The 15,044-nt window shown below is 36.3% G+C and overlaps 1 protein-coding gene across 1 annotated transcript in view; it reads right to left on the bottom strand.

The window, feature by feature from the left end:
- The window catches only part of ENPP1 (ectonucleotide pyrophosphatase/phosphodiesterase 1), an 85,964-nt gene that overhangs the window by 22,415 nt on the left and 48,505 nt on the right, over nt 1-15,044 (bottom strand). The window contains exons 7-15 of the mRNA XM_010592283.2: nt 14,544-14,623; nt 13,312-13,431; nt 12,146-12,255; nt 10,410-10,475; nt 9,917-9,989; nt 6,208-6,316; nt 4,963-5,094; nt 1,213-1,244; nt 211-338 (exon numbers count right to left, since the gene is read on the bottom strand). Of these exons, the coding sequence (XP_010590585.2) occupies nt 211-338; nt 1,213-1,244; nt 4,963-5,094; nt 6,208-6,316; nt 9,917-9,989; nt 10,410-10,475; nt 12,146-12,255; nt 13,312-13,431; nt 14,544-14,623 (850 nt within the window). The remainder of the gene's footprint in view (nt 1-210; nt 339-1,212; nt 1,245-4,962; nt 5,095-6,207; nt 6,317-9,916; nt 9,990-10,409; nt 10,476-12,145; nt 12,256-13,311; nt 13,432-14,543; nt 14,624-15,044) is intronic.

The following is a 15,044-nucleotide window of genomic DNA, read 5'->3' as shown; positions in this document are numbered from 1 at the left end:
TTCTGTCAAATATCCCACAATGCACAGGACAGCCTCCCTGACAAATAATTATCTGGCCCAAAATGTAAATAGGCTGAAGTTGAGAAATCCCAGGTTAGAGTAAAGAGAATCACATTTGTGCAGATTTCACATTGCTAGGAAGGGTCCAACTGTCTCCCTCAATTACTAATAGATTAGGCTATGTTTACCTCGAAGAATGTCAGAACTTACAATGCAAGTTGCCACTGAGGATCCAAATAGAATGTTAAAGGCTCAATCCTGTTGCTTTTGGCAAAGTGCAAACGCTTGGGTAGGAATTGTTTTAAGTAAGGTTTGAAGTGCTGATTTGGTTCCCGGCACTGAAATCGTGAAAGACAAAGAGGCATTTGTAGAGAAACATTTTTACAAAAATGTATATATTTTCTAAACTTCTCTCTCACAAACATTTTATCAACATGCCCAACAGGTCACAGATGTAAAAATAACTATGAGCTCTTATTACTTACATAATGTACAAATTGAATTTTTATAAAAAAAAAAATTAAAAATTTTTACAGGAAGTCATCATTATAACTGCATAAAAGCTCCAGGACTCTCAGACTGTGTCGATAGATTATATTCAAGTTACTGATGATCCTACTTGCAAACACTCTTATAACTACCATTCTAAGAATTTCCTTCAATACTAAAAATGTATGAAGTAAAAAAATGTAGCATAGATAATTCAGCAGGAAAACAAAAATCTTATTTTAAAAAATAGGCAAAAAAAAAAAAGACTGGAAGGAAATAAATCAAAATGCTAATAGTGTTTATAGAGGTACAGCTATGCATTTCTTCTATTAAAAAAAATTTTATGTAACACAAATTTTACAATGCCAATAAATATTTTCTTTTGGGATATGTCCTTAAAGATCTTTAAGAACGATAGAGCATTAAAATTAAAATGTTGCCCCCCAAAACTGGTTGCCGTAAAGTTGATTCCAACTCAGTGACCCTACAGGACATAGTAGAACTGCCCCATATGGTTTCCAGGGAGTGGCTGGTGGATTCGAACAGCCAACCTTTTGCTTAGTAGCCGAGCTCTTAACCACTGCACCACCAGGACTCCAAATGTTGTCGTAAAACTCAAAAATTTTAATCCTACAATCCCCAAAACAGATACTCAAGAACTTTTTTTAAAATATATATATGAAACCAACAATAATTTGATAATGGCAAAATAAGAATACTCACAGAGAGGTTTCTGGCAACGCTTTCATAATTAACTGAAGGGGAACAAACATAAGAATGAAGAGTTGACAGTATGCTCTAATTAGAAATTAAAATAACAAAAGATGCTAAGTTAAACTCAAACCCTATATTTAAATACCAAAGCAGGTTTCAAACAGCTCATTTAAATCATTATATATTAGCCATTGAAAGGAATGAACCAGGTCTTAAGGTACCACACTGCAGTGATATCCAGGAAATAGTGTCATATTGTTCGAAAAAAAGGCAAGTTACAGAACATCTGTCCAACCATCTGTTCATCTACATATCTGTCCATCTAGCCCTCTAACCAACTGTCTAACCATCCTTCCATTCATCTGGCTATCTGCCTATCCATCCATCCATCCATCTGTCCATCCACCCAAAATATTTACCCAGCTATCCATCTATTTATCTAGATTTAATGATTTCACTGGTTAAAAATAAAAATGTGTTTTACATACGCACAGAAAACACCTGGAAAGACACATCCCAAACTTAACAGTGGTTGTCTCAAGAAAAGTGAACGGGGTTGTGAAGGAGGGGTGCTTAAGATGGGAAACTTCTACTTTTTTACTTTATATATTGCAATATTCTATGATAGTTCCAGAATTTCCAGATAAGAAGGGCACATGGGAACTGAGAAGTAAGAGCAAGGAGGCTAGTTTTAAAACTAAATTTAAATAGCAAGCCCACAGTTTTACTTAGTGTACTTTGCAATGCAAAATAATAACAGTTCAATTATCTAAAGACTTTTAGCCACATTTTACACAAATTTGAGAAAATTATCCAGACAAAAGAATATATATTCATATTATATATACATATATTTTTTTTTATGAAGATAAGTGGCTGTTGATACACAGCTTTTTTTTTTATTTGGGAAACCTAAGGTCCTAATTAAGGACCCCTGGTGGTGCAGTGGTTAAGCACTGAGCTGCTAACCAAAAGGTCAGCAGTTTGAACTCAACAGTCACTCTATAGGAGAAAGATGTGGCAATCTGCTTCGGCAAAGATTTACAGCCTTGGAAACCCTACGAGGCCGCTCTACTCTGTCCCAAAGGTTTGTTATGAGTTGGAATCAACTTGATGGCAATGGGTTTGGTTTTTGGTTTTAAGGGCCTAATTGAGGTAAGACAGTGGCTAAAGCTTAGGCACTTCTATCCCAAACATGTCTGGGGATTGCCATTGCCTCTATAGTTTTTGTAATAGATAAATTTTATAACAATCAGGTACTACTTTTATAAATTAAAGAAAAAGAAAAAAACTAATTAAAACTTGTCATTGTGCATCTGAAGCCTGCGCTTTGTATCACTATGCTAACATATGTGCATAACCACTTCCCTGTGGTAAAGTCTATTTCTTCTCATGAACACTCAGTAGCATCTATTAAAATGTATAGAACTGCAGCGCCCAAACCTAAAACAATCCTGGTAACTGTTGTGAAAAACTATTTTCTCCTTCTGTTTCAAAGTTAATTGCAACAAAAAGATAAACAAGATTTACCCTAAGTATTTTTTTTTTATCTGAAATTTACCGAGGGTGGTACTCAAAAAGAGGGGTAGCAGAGGTGGGAATAATTATTAAAATTGGCTTTATTTGAAAAAGAATGAAGATGAGGAAAGGCTCACAATCATTAGTCAGCACAGAAATGCAAATTAAAACTACAGTGAGTTTCCATCTCACTCCAGCAAGGCTGGCATTAATCAAAAAAACACAAAATAATAAATATTGGAGAGGTTGTGGAGAGACTGGAACACTTATACACTGCTGATGGGAATGTAAAATGGTACAACCACTTTGGAAATCAATTTGGCACTTTCTTAAAAAGCTAGATATAGAACTATGATACGATCCAGCAATCCCACTCTTAGGAATATATCCTAGAGAAATAAGAGCCTTTACGACAAACAGATACATGCACACCCATGTTCATTGCAGCACTGTTTACAAAAGCAAAAAGATGGAAACAACTAAGGTGTCTATCAACAGATGAATGGATAAATAAGTTATGGTATATTCACACAATGGAATACTATGCATCGATTAAGAACAGTGATGAATCCATGAAACATTTCATAACATGGAGAGATCTGGAAGGCATTATGCTGAGTGAAATAAGTCAGTTACAAAAGGAGAAATATTGTATGAGACCACTATTATAAGAAGTCAAGAAATAGTTTAAACACAGAAGAAAATATTCTTTGATGGTTATGAGAGGGGGGAGGGAGGGAGGGAGGGAAAGGAGTATTTACTAATTAGATAGTAGTTAAGAACTATTTTAGGTGAAGGGAAAGACAACACACAATACAGGAGAGGTCAGCACAACTGGACTAAACCAAAAGCAAAGAAGTTTCCTGAATAAACCGAATGCTTTGAAGGCCAGAGTAGTAGGGGCGGGGGTCCTGGGACCATGGTTTCAGGGGACATCTAGGTCAACTGGCATAATAAAATCTATTAAGAAAACATTCTGCATCTCACTTTGGTGAGCGGCATCTGGAGTCGTAAACACTAGCAAGTGGCCATCTAACATACATCAATTGGTCTCAACCCACCTGGAGCAAAGAAGAATGAAGAACACCAAAGACACAATGTATTTATGAGCCCAAGAGACAGAAAGGGCCATCTAAATCAGAGACTACATCAGCCTGAGACCAGAAGAACTAGATGGTGCCCAGCTACAACCAATGACTGCCCTGACAGGGAACACAACAGAGAATCCCTGATGGGGCAGGAGAGCAGTGGGATGCAGACCTCAAATTCTCATAAAAAGACCAGACTTAATGGTCTGACTGAGACCAGAAGGACCCTGAAAGTCATGGTTCCCAGACCTTCTCTTAGCCCAAGACTGGAACCATTCTCAAAGCCAACTCTTCAGACAGGGATTGGACTGGAATATAAGACAGAAAATGATACTGGTGAGGAGTGAGCTTCTTGGCTCAAGCAGACACTTGAGACTATGTGGGCAGCTCCTGTCTGGAGAGGAGATGAGAAGGCAGAGGGGGCTGAATGGACACGGGAATATAGGATGAAGAGAAGGAGTGTGCTGTCTCATTAGGGGGAGAGCAACTAGGAATACACAGCAAGGTGTATATAAATTTTTGTATGAGAGGGTGACTTGATTCGTAAATTTTCACTTAAAGCACAATAAAAATAAAAGAAAAAGGATGAATAATTTTAAAAAATCTTGGCAGTTTGGAGTCCACCTGTGGTCACGGAAAATGTGAAATTTCTTCTTCCCTGTTTAAAAGATACATTGTTTTTGTTTTTTGGAATGGCATCAGGAAGTCATTTCTGAAGACAAGAATCAATTGCTTATAGAACTAATCATCTCTGCCAACTTTCCTCCTTCTAACAGAGTATTATTCTAAAACAGCTGTAAGTTATTTTAAAGGTGTGTCATCAACTCATCAAACTTGAATAAAACATAGCTGAATTTTCCTCAGATCTGTTTTCCTAGCACAAGTAATCTTGAACCTAAAACAAGTAAAATATACGTTACAACATAAAATTTTACTAGGCTTATCAAGTATGATGCTGAGCCCATAAATAACAAATAGATAAGTGGTTTGACTCGTATCCTCACATCCAATCCCATAAAATCCCCTTGGATGAAGATTTAATCATGAAGAGGAAATTAAATTTAACTGATTCCCTTTAGCTTACAGACATAATGATTTAGAGAAGTGTATCCTGAAGGTAATCATGTTCAAAGTTAGGGTAAGATTTACTTACATGAATAGTATTTATCTGGGACATCAGAGGGTCTCAATCGAGCTGCAGGTCCGTAAATAACTTTAACGTTTTTAACATCCCCCAAATATTTATTCAGGTATATATATTTCTTACAACTGCCTTGTTCCATACCTAGAGGAAAAATCCCAAAACATGTTACAACTTTAAGTAAAAAATTTAACATGTAGAACAGAATTGCTTTTACCTTCCAGAATTTAATCCAAAAGACATGTGTTCAGCGCTTATGCTAGATAAGCACCTAATAAGTAAGACACAGATTTTCACCTAGATCTTTTATCTTTTTCAAAACCTTTTCCCTTTCCTCCACTCAAAATTAACTTAATGCTTTTTATTTATAAATGACAACATATGTATATGAGTGAGGACACATGTCTTATCATAGTTTTAGACTAATATAAAAGCCCAAAGACTGAATATTTCCCCAAATCACCTAGGAAAATAGCTGGGAGAATAAATACTTCCAGTCTCATTCCAGGAGTAGAGCTTTTTTGGGATATAACTTGTTAGGACTACTTCTGGAAAAAGCTATCAGTAATGATTTCTGAAGGAGACTACTACAACAAACAAAGAAACGGAATAAGAACCTTCGTTCTACTTTGTTGTATACCCAGCACTTCCGTAGTCTCAAAGCTGCACACGGACATGTGTTACAAAGATTACCGTAAGTAAAATGAAAACCAAATAGTGTCAAAATTAATATATACTGCCTTTAAAGTTAGATTTATTATCCTAAAAGAATTGAAGAGGTGTACAATAGTCTGTTCAAAATAAATCTAAAATAGTTAGATTTATCAAAATACAATTTCGAAAAAAAATTTTTTCTAAACGATTCAAATTCCTGGTATAAGCCTTTCCCAAATAAGAAGATAGGTTCATTGTGGTTGGTAAGCTCTTAGGTGAATTCTGTGTTTCCTTTGTATTTTATAGTTTATGGAATTTTTCCTAAAGGCTTCTACAAGGTTCTATTTTAAATGAAATTATATTTTATAAGAATGTAAATACATTACATCTAATTTTATATGTAATTTTGTATGTAAATTCTTTCCAACATAATTACACTATATTGAAAAGAACAATGTAATTACATTACACTGGAGAGAATTAACTACACCATTCAGAGGGGATAACGAAACAATAATCAAATAAACCTGTTCTTTTTGTTTGTTGGGGGTGGGGAAGTGGTACCATTTAACCAGACAGGTACATGATGCAAATTCAAAGTACCATGATCTGAGATGAGAATGAAGTTCAGGCATCTATGCAAGTCCAGCTCCTTCAGACCATCCATCAGCATGCCGACCATGTTGTCGACTCTCTGCAATGCTTTGATGACCTAAGAAACAGAAGCAATCTCATGTGATGTCTTCCACGCTAATGGTTATTTCTATGTAAAGTTATCTGTTAAAAAAGAAAAAAAGTTCAGTGGGTGTGAATACTATGGTGAACTCATTCACACTGGGCTAAGATAGGTCAGTTAAGACATGAGGGGCATAAAATAACTGCTGATCATTAACAAACGAAAAGGCCCAAATTCTGTATATGCTCAATCTTAACTCTCGGGAATAATGTTATCTGATCTGATTAGCTCTCCCTTCCTGAGGTCTCAGAATGCTACTACTGAAACCAGACTCAACTTATACAGAAATAACACTCTCTCAAATCCAGCATGTTGGGACAGAAATGAATGTATACCTAATTTAATTATGACTTCATTTTCTATAATTTTTTCTTGTGCTTTCTGATACAGTATGTTTACTATGTAGACAAAATGTTTCCTAATTTTCAAAAACATTAAATTATTCATGAAATGCCTCTGACAGTTCTATGTACTTAATTTCTTAAATTAGAACTCCTGTAAGTACAGGCCAGTATCTCCTTTCAAACCACGTGTATTCTGCATATAAATATCACAAGGACAGAGAAAGCGAATGGTTTTGCAAATCAGTTTTCTGGCATTTATCTTTTCCTCTCTCTCTTCAAAACCACCTGAGGAAAATTCATGTGCAATTCTGCATGTGTTTTCTTTAACGTGTCAAATCTGATTAATCTTCAAGTAATAGTCAGTGGATCACACTGAAATAGGAAATAATCTGTTCCAATACAGTCTTACTCAAAGATAACCAAGCAACATGAACGGGAAATTTTAAGTGTTAAGACAAGCTGAGTTTTGATGTGTCAGTCATACTGGAGTTTAACAGAGTCCATAAATCGAACATGATTTGAAAAGTAACTGGTTCAAACTTGAATAAAGACGAGTCCGGAAGCAGGTACCTTGGAAAATCTTTAGTGAATTAGAAAAGGCAGCACTGATTTTGAAACATGTATGACCTGATACCAAACAATAACAGGAAAAAGCCATAAAATAGGTGAACCGGAATGATAAATAGTGCCAAAATTGTACGGAGTAAGAGTAAGTAAGAGTCTCTATGAGTCAGAACTGACTCAACGGCACCTAACAACAAGTGTTTACATACAGGTCCAAAACATCAAAATAAGACAAAGAAAGCACATCATAAAGCCTAGACTCCGTGGATGGAAAACATCCCTGCAATGTTATTGTACTGATTCTCACCAGATAACTGTTTTTCAAAATTATTCTTAGAATTCAATTGTAGCCAAATTGATGTTGACATAGGTCTTAAATGTCAGAGTTAACCCATTGCTGTCCAGTTGGTTCCCACTAATAGCAACCCTATAGGACAGAGTAGAACTGCCCCCAGAGGGTTTCCAAGGCTGTACTCTTTATGGAAGCAGACTGCCACATCTTTCTTCCATGGAGCTGCTGGTGGGTACAAACAGCCGGCCTTTCAGTTAGCAGCTGAGCACTTAAGCACTGCACCACCAGGGCTCCTTTTTGTCAGTGACTTTAATGAAGGGATAAAAAATTACACCGGCAGCTGACCGATTGTTCAAACCAAGATAACAGCTACAAAAATCTTTTCCCTTTGACCAATTATGACACAGCCACATTGCTGGCCCCACATCTTCCCCATCCCACCTTTAGGAAAGAGCATGCCTGTTTAAAGAACAGAGTCGAATCAAGGGCACAATGGCGCTTCTAGCTGCATCAGACTTGTGGGAGATATATTTTGATGGAAAAAAAAACACAAAGTGTAAAAATAGATAACTTGTCTCTCTCTTCGCTTTCTTTTACTTGAGGTAATGGCGACCATGCAGTACGCACTCTTTAAAGGAGGCAAATCTAGGGTACATCAAAGGAAACAACAGGAAGATGGTTTAGCCAGCTGTTTTGGATTCAAAAAAGGAGTCCTGGTGGCACAGTGGTTAAGCACTTGGCTGCTAACCGAAAGGTTGGTGGTTCAAACTTGCTAGCTGCTCTGCAGAAGAAAGATGTGGCAATCTCTTCTGCAAAATTTACAGCATTAGAAACCCTATGGGGCAGTTCTACCCTATCCTATAGGGTCACTATGAGTCAGAATTGACGGCAACAGGTTTTGGGATTCAAGTGAGAAAAACGAGCATACTTTTTCTCTCTTCTCTCTCCTGCTTATGCTACTATTTTAGACCAAATTGTTGTTAGTTGCCATCCATTTGGCTCCAACTTATGATCACATTTTGTGTCAAAGGACAAAACACTGCCTGGTCCTGTACCATCTTCATGATCTTTTGATATGTTGTGGCTAATTGTGTCAATGTATCTCATTGAGGGTTTCCCTCTTTTTCGCTGACCCTACACAAACACAATGTCCTTTTAGACCAAGTAGTACCTGCAAAACAGGGCTCATAGTAGACAGGCCAGGCCAGGCTCTAGTTTATAACCAATGTTAGAGTTCTGGAGGTCACAAACCATGTAGCCTGGGATCATAGGATAGGAGAGTATCATGACAGGAATTTGGAAGTGAGACTATTTTTCTAGAACTCACTTAGTTTGCTAGTCTTATATCCCTTGTAATATTTGGGGCTAAAGATAACCAGACAAGGATTCTAAGATTAGGGACCCTGGCAATACCTCTTCTCCTTTTCATTTTAACCAACAATATTCATAGATCCTTACTTATTGTTTCTTTTCATATCTAGGTCATAGGCAAAATGTTAAGTTAGAAGGAAAGTCAGCTTAGAAGAGGAAAGAAGCCAAACCATTCTCTGTTCTGATGCTTCCTGTGCTTCAATATAAAAAATAAAAAATAAAAAAATATGGCCACAAACAAGAAAATCGAAAGCATTATTTGCTGTTCTAAAGTATTATGCAGATTACATAGTCAGGAGTTGGCCAAATTTCTGGAGGAATATCAGGTCAAACAAAATATTACCCTGAGAACATTAGTCCATGAATTTTTTTTTCTAGCTCTAGTTTTCTAGTAAGAACTCAATAAAACAATGATTATATGAATTTCTCTATGTTTTTGATAAAATCTCCAATGCTTTGATGCTCAAGCTCTGTTGTAAGCGTGGTCTCCAATGGTCAGAGACATGCTTCCGGAGGAGGAGATTTCATAGGAGTATCTTTTGGCTATTTGACACATTACCTTATGTTTTCACAGAAATTTGGAGTCTTACAAAATTCCATTTACAAAATTCTCAAAAAGCATTTATATTTTAGGCTAAGGTAGGGAAACATGGAGTGGATAATAGATCTAGAATAAAATAGAAATAGAATTCTCCAAAAGCATTTCATTTTTAGGCTAAGGTAGAGGGCTATGGAATGCATAAGAGAAATAGGATAGTATAGAAAATACAGAGAATTTAATCCACCATCAGTTCGATTTAGCAATGTGGAAAGTGAAAACAAAATAATCTCTTCGCCCTTATTTTGATTAAAGTATATCCTTTGGATTAGTAAAACTGTGCTTAACATTCGCTCTTTCTAGAAATCATGGAATCTTATAGAATGGTCTAGAAACCTGCTTCAAAGCAGGATTCAGTTATATGATACCAGGTTTAATGGAATAATTATTGATAAAAATGTACTTACTTCACTGCTGACTGGTCCATATGAATGACCTGAAGAATCTGGTTCTTCTAAATACAGAGTGTAAAAGTGTGGTCTAAATCAAACAGTATCAAAATGTAATATTTTACGAACACATTGAAAAACAGAATGGAAAGAATAATTCAACAATTGATAGTAACTAAAAATTTTACAACACTGAGGTAAGGACTCATAGCCATCCTATAGGACAGAGTAGAACTGCCCCATAGGGTTTCCAAGGTGCAACTGGTGGATTCGAACTGCCGATCTTTTGGTTAGCAGCCATAGCACTTAACCACTGGGCCACCAGAGCTTCAGAAACTAATTCAGAAGTTTGAAACTCTTCAAAAGGTAGCTGTAATAAATAGTTCACAAAGGATTTCATTCGGACATAAAATACCATAGGTGATAGTAAAAGTCTTGTAGTCTTTTAAAATATTGTGTAATTTCCAGAAGACCACAGAGTATTTAAGTTAGAAATTAATTATCTACATACCTTTCGTCTTTAGGAAGCTGCAGCCACTTAAGAACAGCTAAAATTCTCTCTTCAAATGGTACAGAACTAAAATTAAGGATAAACAAAATAAAACAAATCTGTGACAACTGTTGGTTTGTATTTAAAACATTAATGCTTTTCTTACTGAAAATAGCATTAAGAGAAACTAAAAGCAATTCAGTGCATCAACTGTATTGAAGCAGTGTAAGAGTTTTATTTGCAAAATTAGATTTCTTATCCCAACGTAGAAACAAAAGTTAAGCTTCACACATAAAACTTGGAAACAAGTTTTAAAAATTGCTTCCTATACTATACTTTAGGACATTCTCATGTACCTGAGAACACCCATTGCATACCACATGAATAACCCATGTGTTAATACTTCATGAGGGATACTTCATGAAGAACTCATCCATCGATGGCTCATAGTAAAATCGGGAAGTAGTCCCTGATGAGCAGACATCTCCCCAAACCACGCTTCCTCAGCAAATTAACTACACCTTCCTCTGGGCACAGATCTTTGTTTACACACTTCCATCAGAGTTATCTGCCCAAGTTTAGTTAGCTGTGTTCCCTAACAGACCTTGAGAGGCTGAGACCATATATCACTAATTTTTGAATTTACCATACCTTAATATACTGCAGGAAACCCTGGTGGCATAGCGGCTAAGTGCTATGGCTGCTAACCAAGAGGTCAGCAGTTCAAATCCACCAGGTGCTCCTTGGAAACTCTATGGTGCAGTTCTACTCTGTCCTATAGGGTCACTATGAGTCGGAATCGACTCGAGGGCAGTGGGTTTGGTTAGTATACTGCATGGAAACCCTGGTGGCGTAGTGGTTAAGAGCTATGGCTGCTAACCAAAAGGTCAGCAGTTCGAATCCACCAGGTGCTCCTTGGAACCCTATGGGGCAGTTCTACTCTGTCCTATAGGGTTGCTATGAGTTGGGATCGACTCGATGGCAACGGGATTTTTTAGAATACTGCATGGCACATAAAACCTTTTTTTTAGCATCCAGAGAATTTAAAAAAAGGAAAATAATAAGGTGGAGAAGAGGCACTATACTCTGCTCATGGGACTGTTGAGACTAAATAATAGCATAAGATTACCAAGGAAAATTGCTATGCATTGATTTTCTGGTATTTATGATCTTTTCTGTTCCCTCCTCCCCCAAACACATTGTTGTAAGAGAAATTATTTTGCAATGGGAATTTCGAAGTATAAAATAAATAAAATTATTTTATGGTCTTATTAAAATTAGCCAAAGGGAGTCTTATACACACACACACACGTATGTTTAGTAATACATCATGGATTTTGAATATCATAAGCAGGTTATTATTTTAATCAGTTTCTCACATTAGAAAACATATTTATTAAAGTAATTTTGTCCTCTTAAATACTTCTACCTGCTCTTTCTCTTAGCTTATCTTTTTCTTCCTAGGGTTAAAATATGACATGCCTCCTTCTCAGTCCTCTTCTTTATCAGGATGTCATTCTTTATTTCTGCCCAAAGATCAGAACACAAGCCCCAGCATGTTGTCAGAGCTTTCCAGAAAACCTCTAGAGAACACTTGTCCAGTTTTAGTGTCTGTAATCTATCCAAAACTCTTTGAGCTCTTATTCTGACAGTTTTCACTTTTCAGCCAACAAATCACTTGATAAAAGGGAGAAGGTGAGATAAAAATAAGCAGGTCTACATGATAGATCCCCTGGAAAAAGTACATGTACACATACCCATTGTATATTTTATAGATGTCTGGGAGAATTCCATGAATTTGCACATCTGATCCTGGCCAAAAAAACGTGCCAGATTTGAGGCCTTGATACTTAGCTGTGAGCCAGATCTGGGGAAGACAAGGAAGGAAAGTCACTAAATTAAATACAACCATTCATCTCTTAGGAAAATGTGTGTTCATCCAATACCAATACACTCCTTTCAAGTGACAGAATGTTCTTAATGTTAATAAGTTTGAGCAGTTAGACTACGATAGTCAAGTCAGAAGGAATGACTTTTGAACAGCAGCAAAAATAAATTAAATAATCAGAGATTAATCTAAAAAAGATGGATATAAGTCAGTTGGCAACTCCTGTCACTTCTAGAGTTATACCACTAATTAGTAGGTTTCCTTGAAAAAAGAAAAATTCACAAAACACGTGTCTTTAATTAACTGACATTTGTGCTTATGCAACTCGCTTAATTAAGCACTTATTATTGCCAAGCACAGTATAATAAATGGTATTCCTCTAAGCATCCTACCTTATCAACTTACATAATCCTCACAGTAACCCTATGAGGTAGTCAATAGTATTATTTACAGTGTAGATATGAGAAAACTGAGGCACAGAGAGAATAATTTGCTCAGTCACACAGTTCTAAGTGTCAGAGCTGAGGTTTGGAATTTATAACCTACAGTCTTAAGCTTTATGCTCTTTTTCATTCTAAGATGAATATCAAGACTACCCAAATAGTCCCTATATAATTATTGTGGCAGCTTTAAAAAATAAAAAGGATAATACATCTAAACACAATGACAGAGAACCTTCTGAGTTAACACACACAAATGAAATCAAGGCTTACCTCCTCTAGAAACAAATTAGCCTCCTGCAGACTAAAACTATTCTCCCTAGACTACTGCTATATGCTACTAATACAAAGGGAAACGGAGCAGAAAAGAAAAATGGCTCAGCACAACCCCAGCCCAGCTCTGAAATGAACCATTCTAATGACACACACCTACAAACTGTACCTAAGACTTAGCAGCATTCGTCTCCATTTATAAAAGGATAGCCATAGACACAGTAAGTGAGCTAGGTTATTAAAAGCCCCGGAATCCGGTAGTTTAATGAAAATAATAAAAGAAACCATTTTAAGAGCTAAAACCAACAAACAAAGAACTCACTGGTTCTCCTTTGTACCACTCAGGATTAAATTTCTCTTTACTTTTAAGTGCAAAGGAAGCATTCATTTTGGGATCGTACATTTTATTGTCAATTATGCCATGTGATTCTGGATAAAGTCCCTAAAAAATATAAAATAACAGGTTTTATGCAAGTTATGAATTTTTTTTTTAATATGAAGTCACAGAATAAAAAAATGGTCAAAGAGGAACTGAGAACAGCAGCTACAAGTAATGACAGTGAAGTTTAAGGAGAGAAGAGCAAAGAGCATTATTTAAACACAACTACTCAAAAGATTACGTAGTATTTGTGTTCTAAATTATGTAACAGGAGAAAATAGATTGGCAATGGCATGGGTGAAAGTCTATATGAATAGGCAACCTTCCAAATTTTGGAGAAAAAAAAAAAAAGACATCTTTTTTTCATCGCTGGATAAAGCATTTCTGCAGAACGAACTCCTTTTTGGTTGGGTCTGAGACTAGCTTGGATCAATATAAGCTAAAGTACTAATTTTCTGGCTTCAGCACTAGGCTTAATAAAGTCTTTTTCCTGGATTCAAATTAAATCTGGAAACTGTGACTGAAACAAAAACAGGGCTGTAATCCTATGTGCAGCCAGGCATAGTGGCTTGCTTCAGATGACCGAAAGACGACTGGAAAGCACGTGAGCCTGGGACAGGTTTTTGGCTCAGATGAAGAAAGCTATAAAACAAGTGAGAAAAAAACAGGACACGAGATTCAGAGATTCTTAAAACTAAAACAAACCAAGAAGCCATTTTAGGGATCTTTAGTTTACCTCCTTTCAAAAATGAGAAAACTGAGCCATAGAAGGTTAAGTGACTTTCCAAGGTCACAGCTAGTTAGTGGCAGAGCAAAGATCAGAACCTAGGTCTCCTCACATCACTACACATTGGAAAGGAAGATACTTTTTCTGATCTGAAACCTAATTATTCCCTCTAGAAATGTTAGTTACATCTCATTCTATGAACATGTTGTGTTGTTAGTTGCTATTAAGTCAATTTCAACTCATGGCGACCCCATGTGTGCAGAGTAGAGCTGCTCCATAGGGTTTTCAAGGGTGTGACTCTTTGGAAGCAGATTACCAGGTCTGCCTTTGAAGAGGCCTCTGAGTATGTTTGAACTGCCAACTTTTCAGCTAGCAGCTGAGTGCTTAACCATTTGCAGCACCTAGGGAGTCCTCTACAAACACAGAAAAGTTGAAATGTATAGCTTACTGTGACAATGCTGTAGTGATTGGGAAAAGTTTTTGTTGGATATGCTGGTCTCATGTTTTTAGTGTATGTTCCACAGTTTTCTAGGGGGACAAAAAAATATTGTTATTAAATACATCTGAGAATCTGTTAACTCATTTAGCTTTAGTAGCACAGAAGTCTAAATCTTGCAAAACTATGTTATTAGCCCAAGAGGGATTTATAACCATATAAAAATTCAAGGTAATTTATAAAACAACATTGTGAATTCAAATTCGATATTAAAGAAGTATTCACTGTCGGTCAGAATGACTTTTAACAAAATAATTAAGCCAATTAACCTATCACCTCATACTTAACAAGAACATCAAGGTCAAGATGGACAAGTTGTAATAACAATGCTTGCTAGATACCTTTTGATACTATTTGATGGTCACATACCTAAATTTACAACAAACCCAAACCAAACTCATTGCCACTGAGTAAATTCCAACTCACAGTGACCCTATAGGACAGCGTAGAACT

This window comes from Loxodonta africana, chromosome 1 (assembly GCF_030014295.1).
Source record: "Loxodonta africana isolate mLoxAfr1 chromosome 1, mLoxAfr1.hap2, whole genome shotgun sequence".
In the NCBI taxonomy this organism is placed as follows: domain Eukaryota; kingdom Metazoa; phylum Chordata; class Mammalia; order Proboscidea; family Elephantidae; genus Loxodonta; species Loxodonta africana.
Note: the sequence above shows the minus strand (reverse complement) of the source record. Positions and strands in the feature narration are given on the sequence as shown.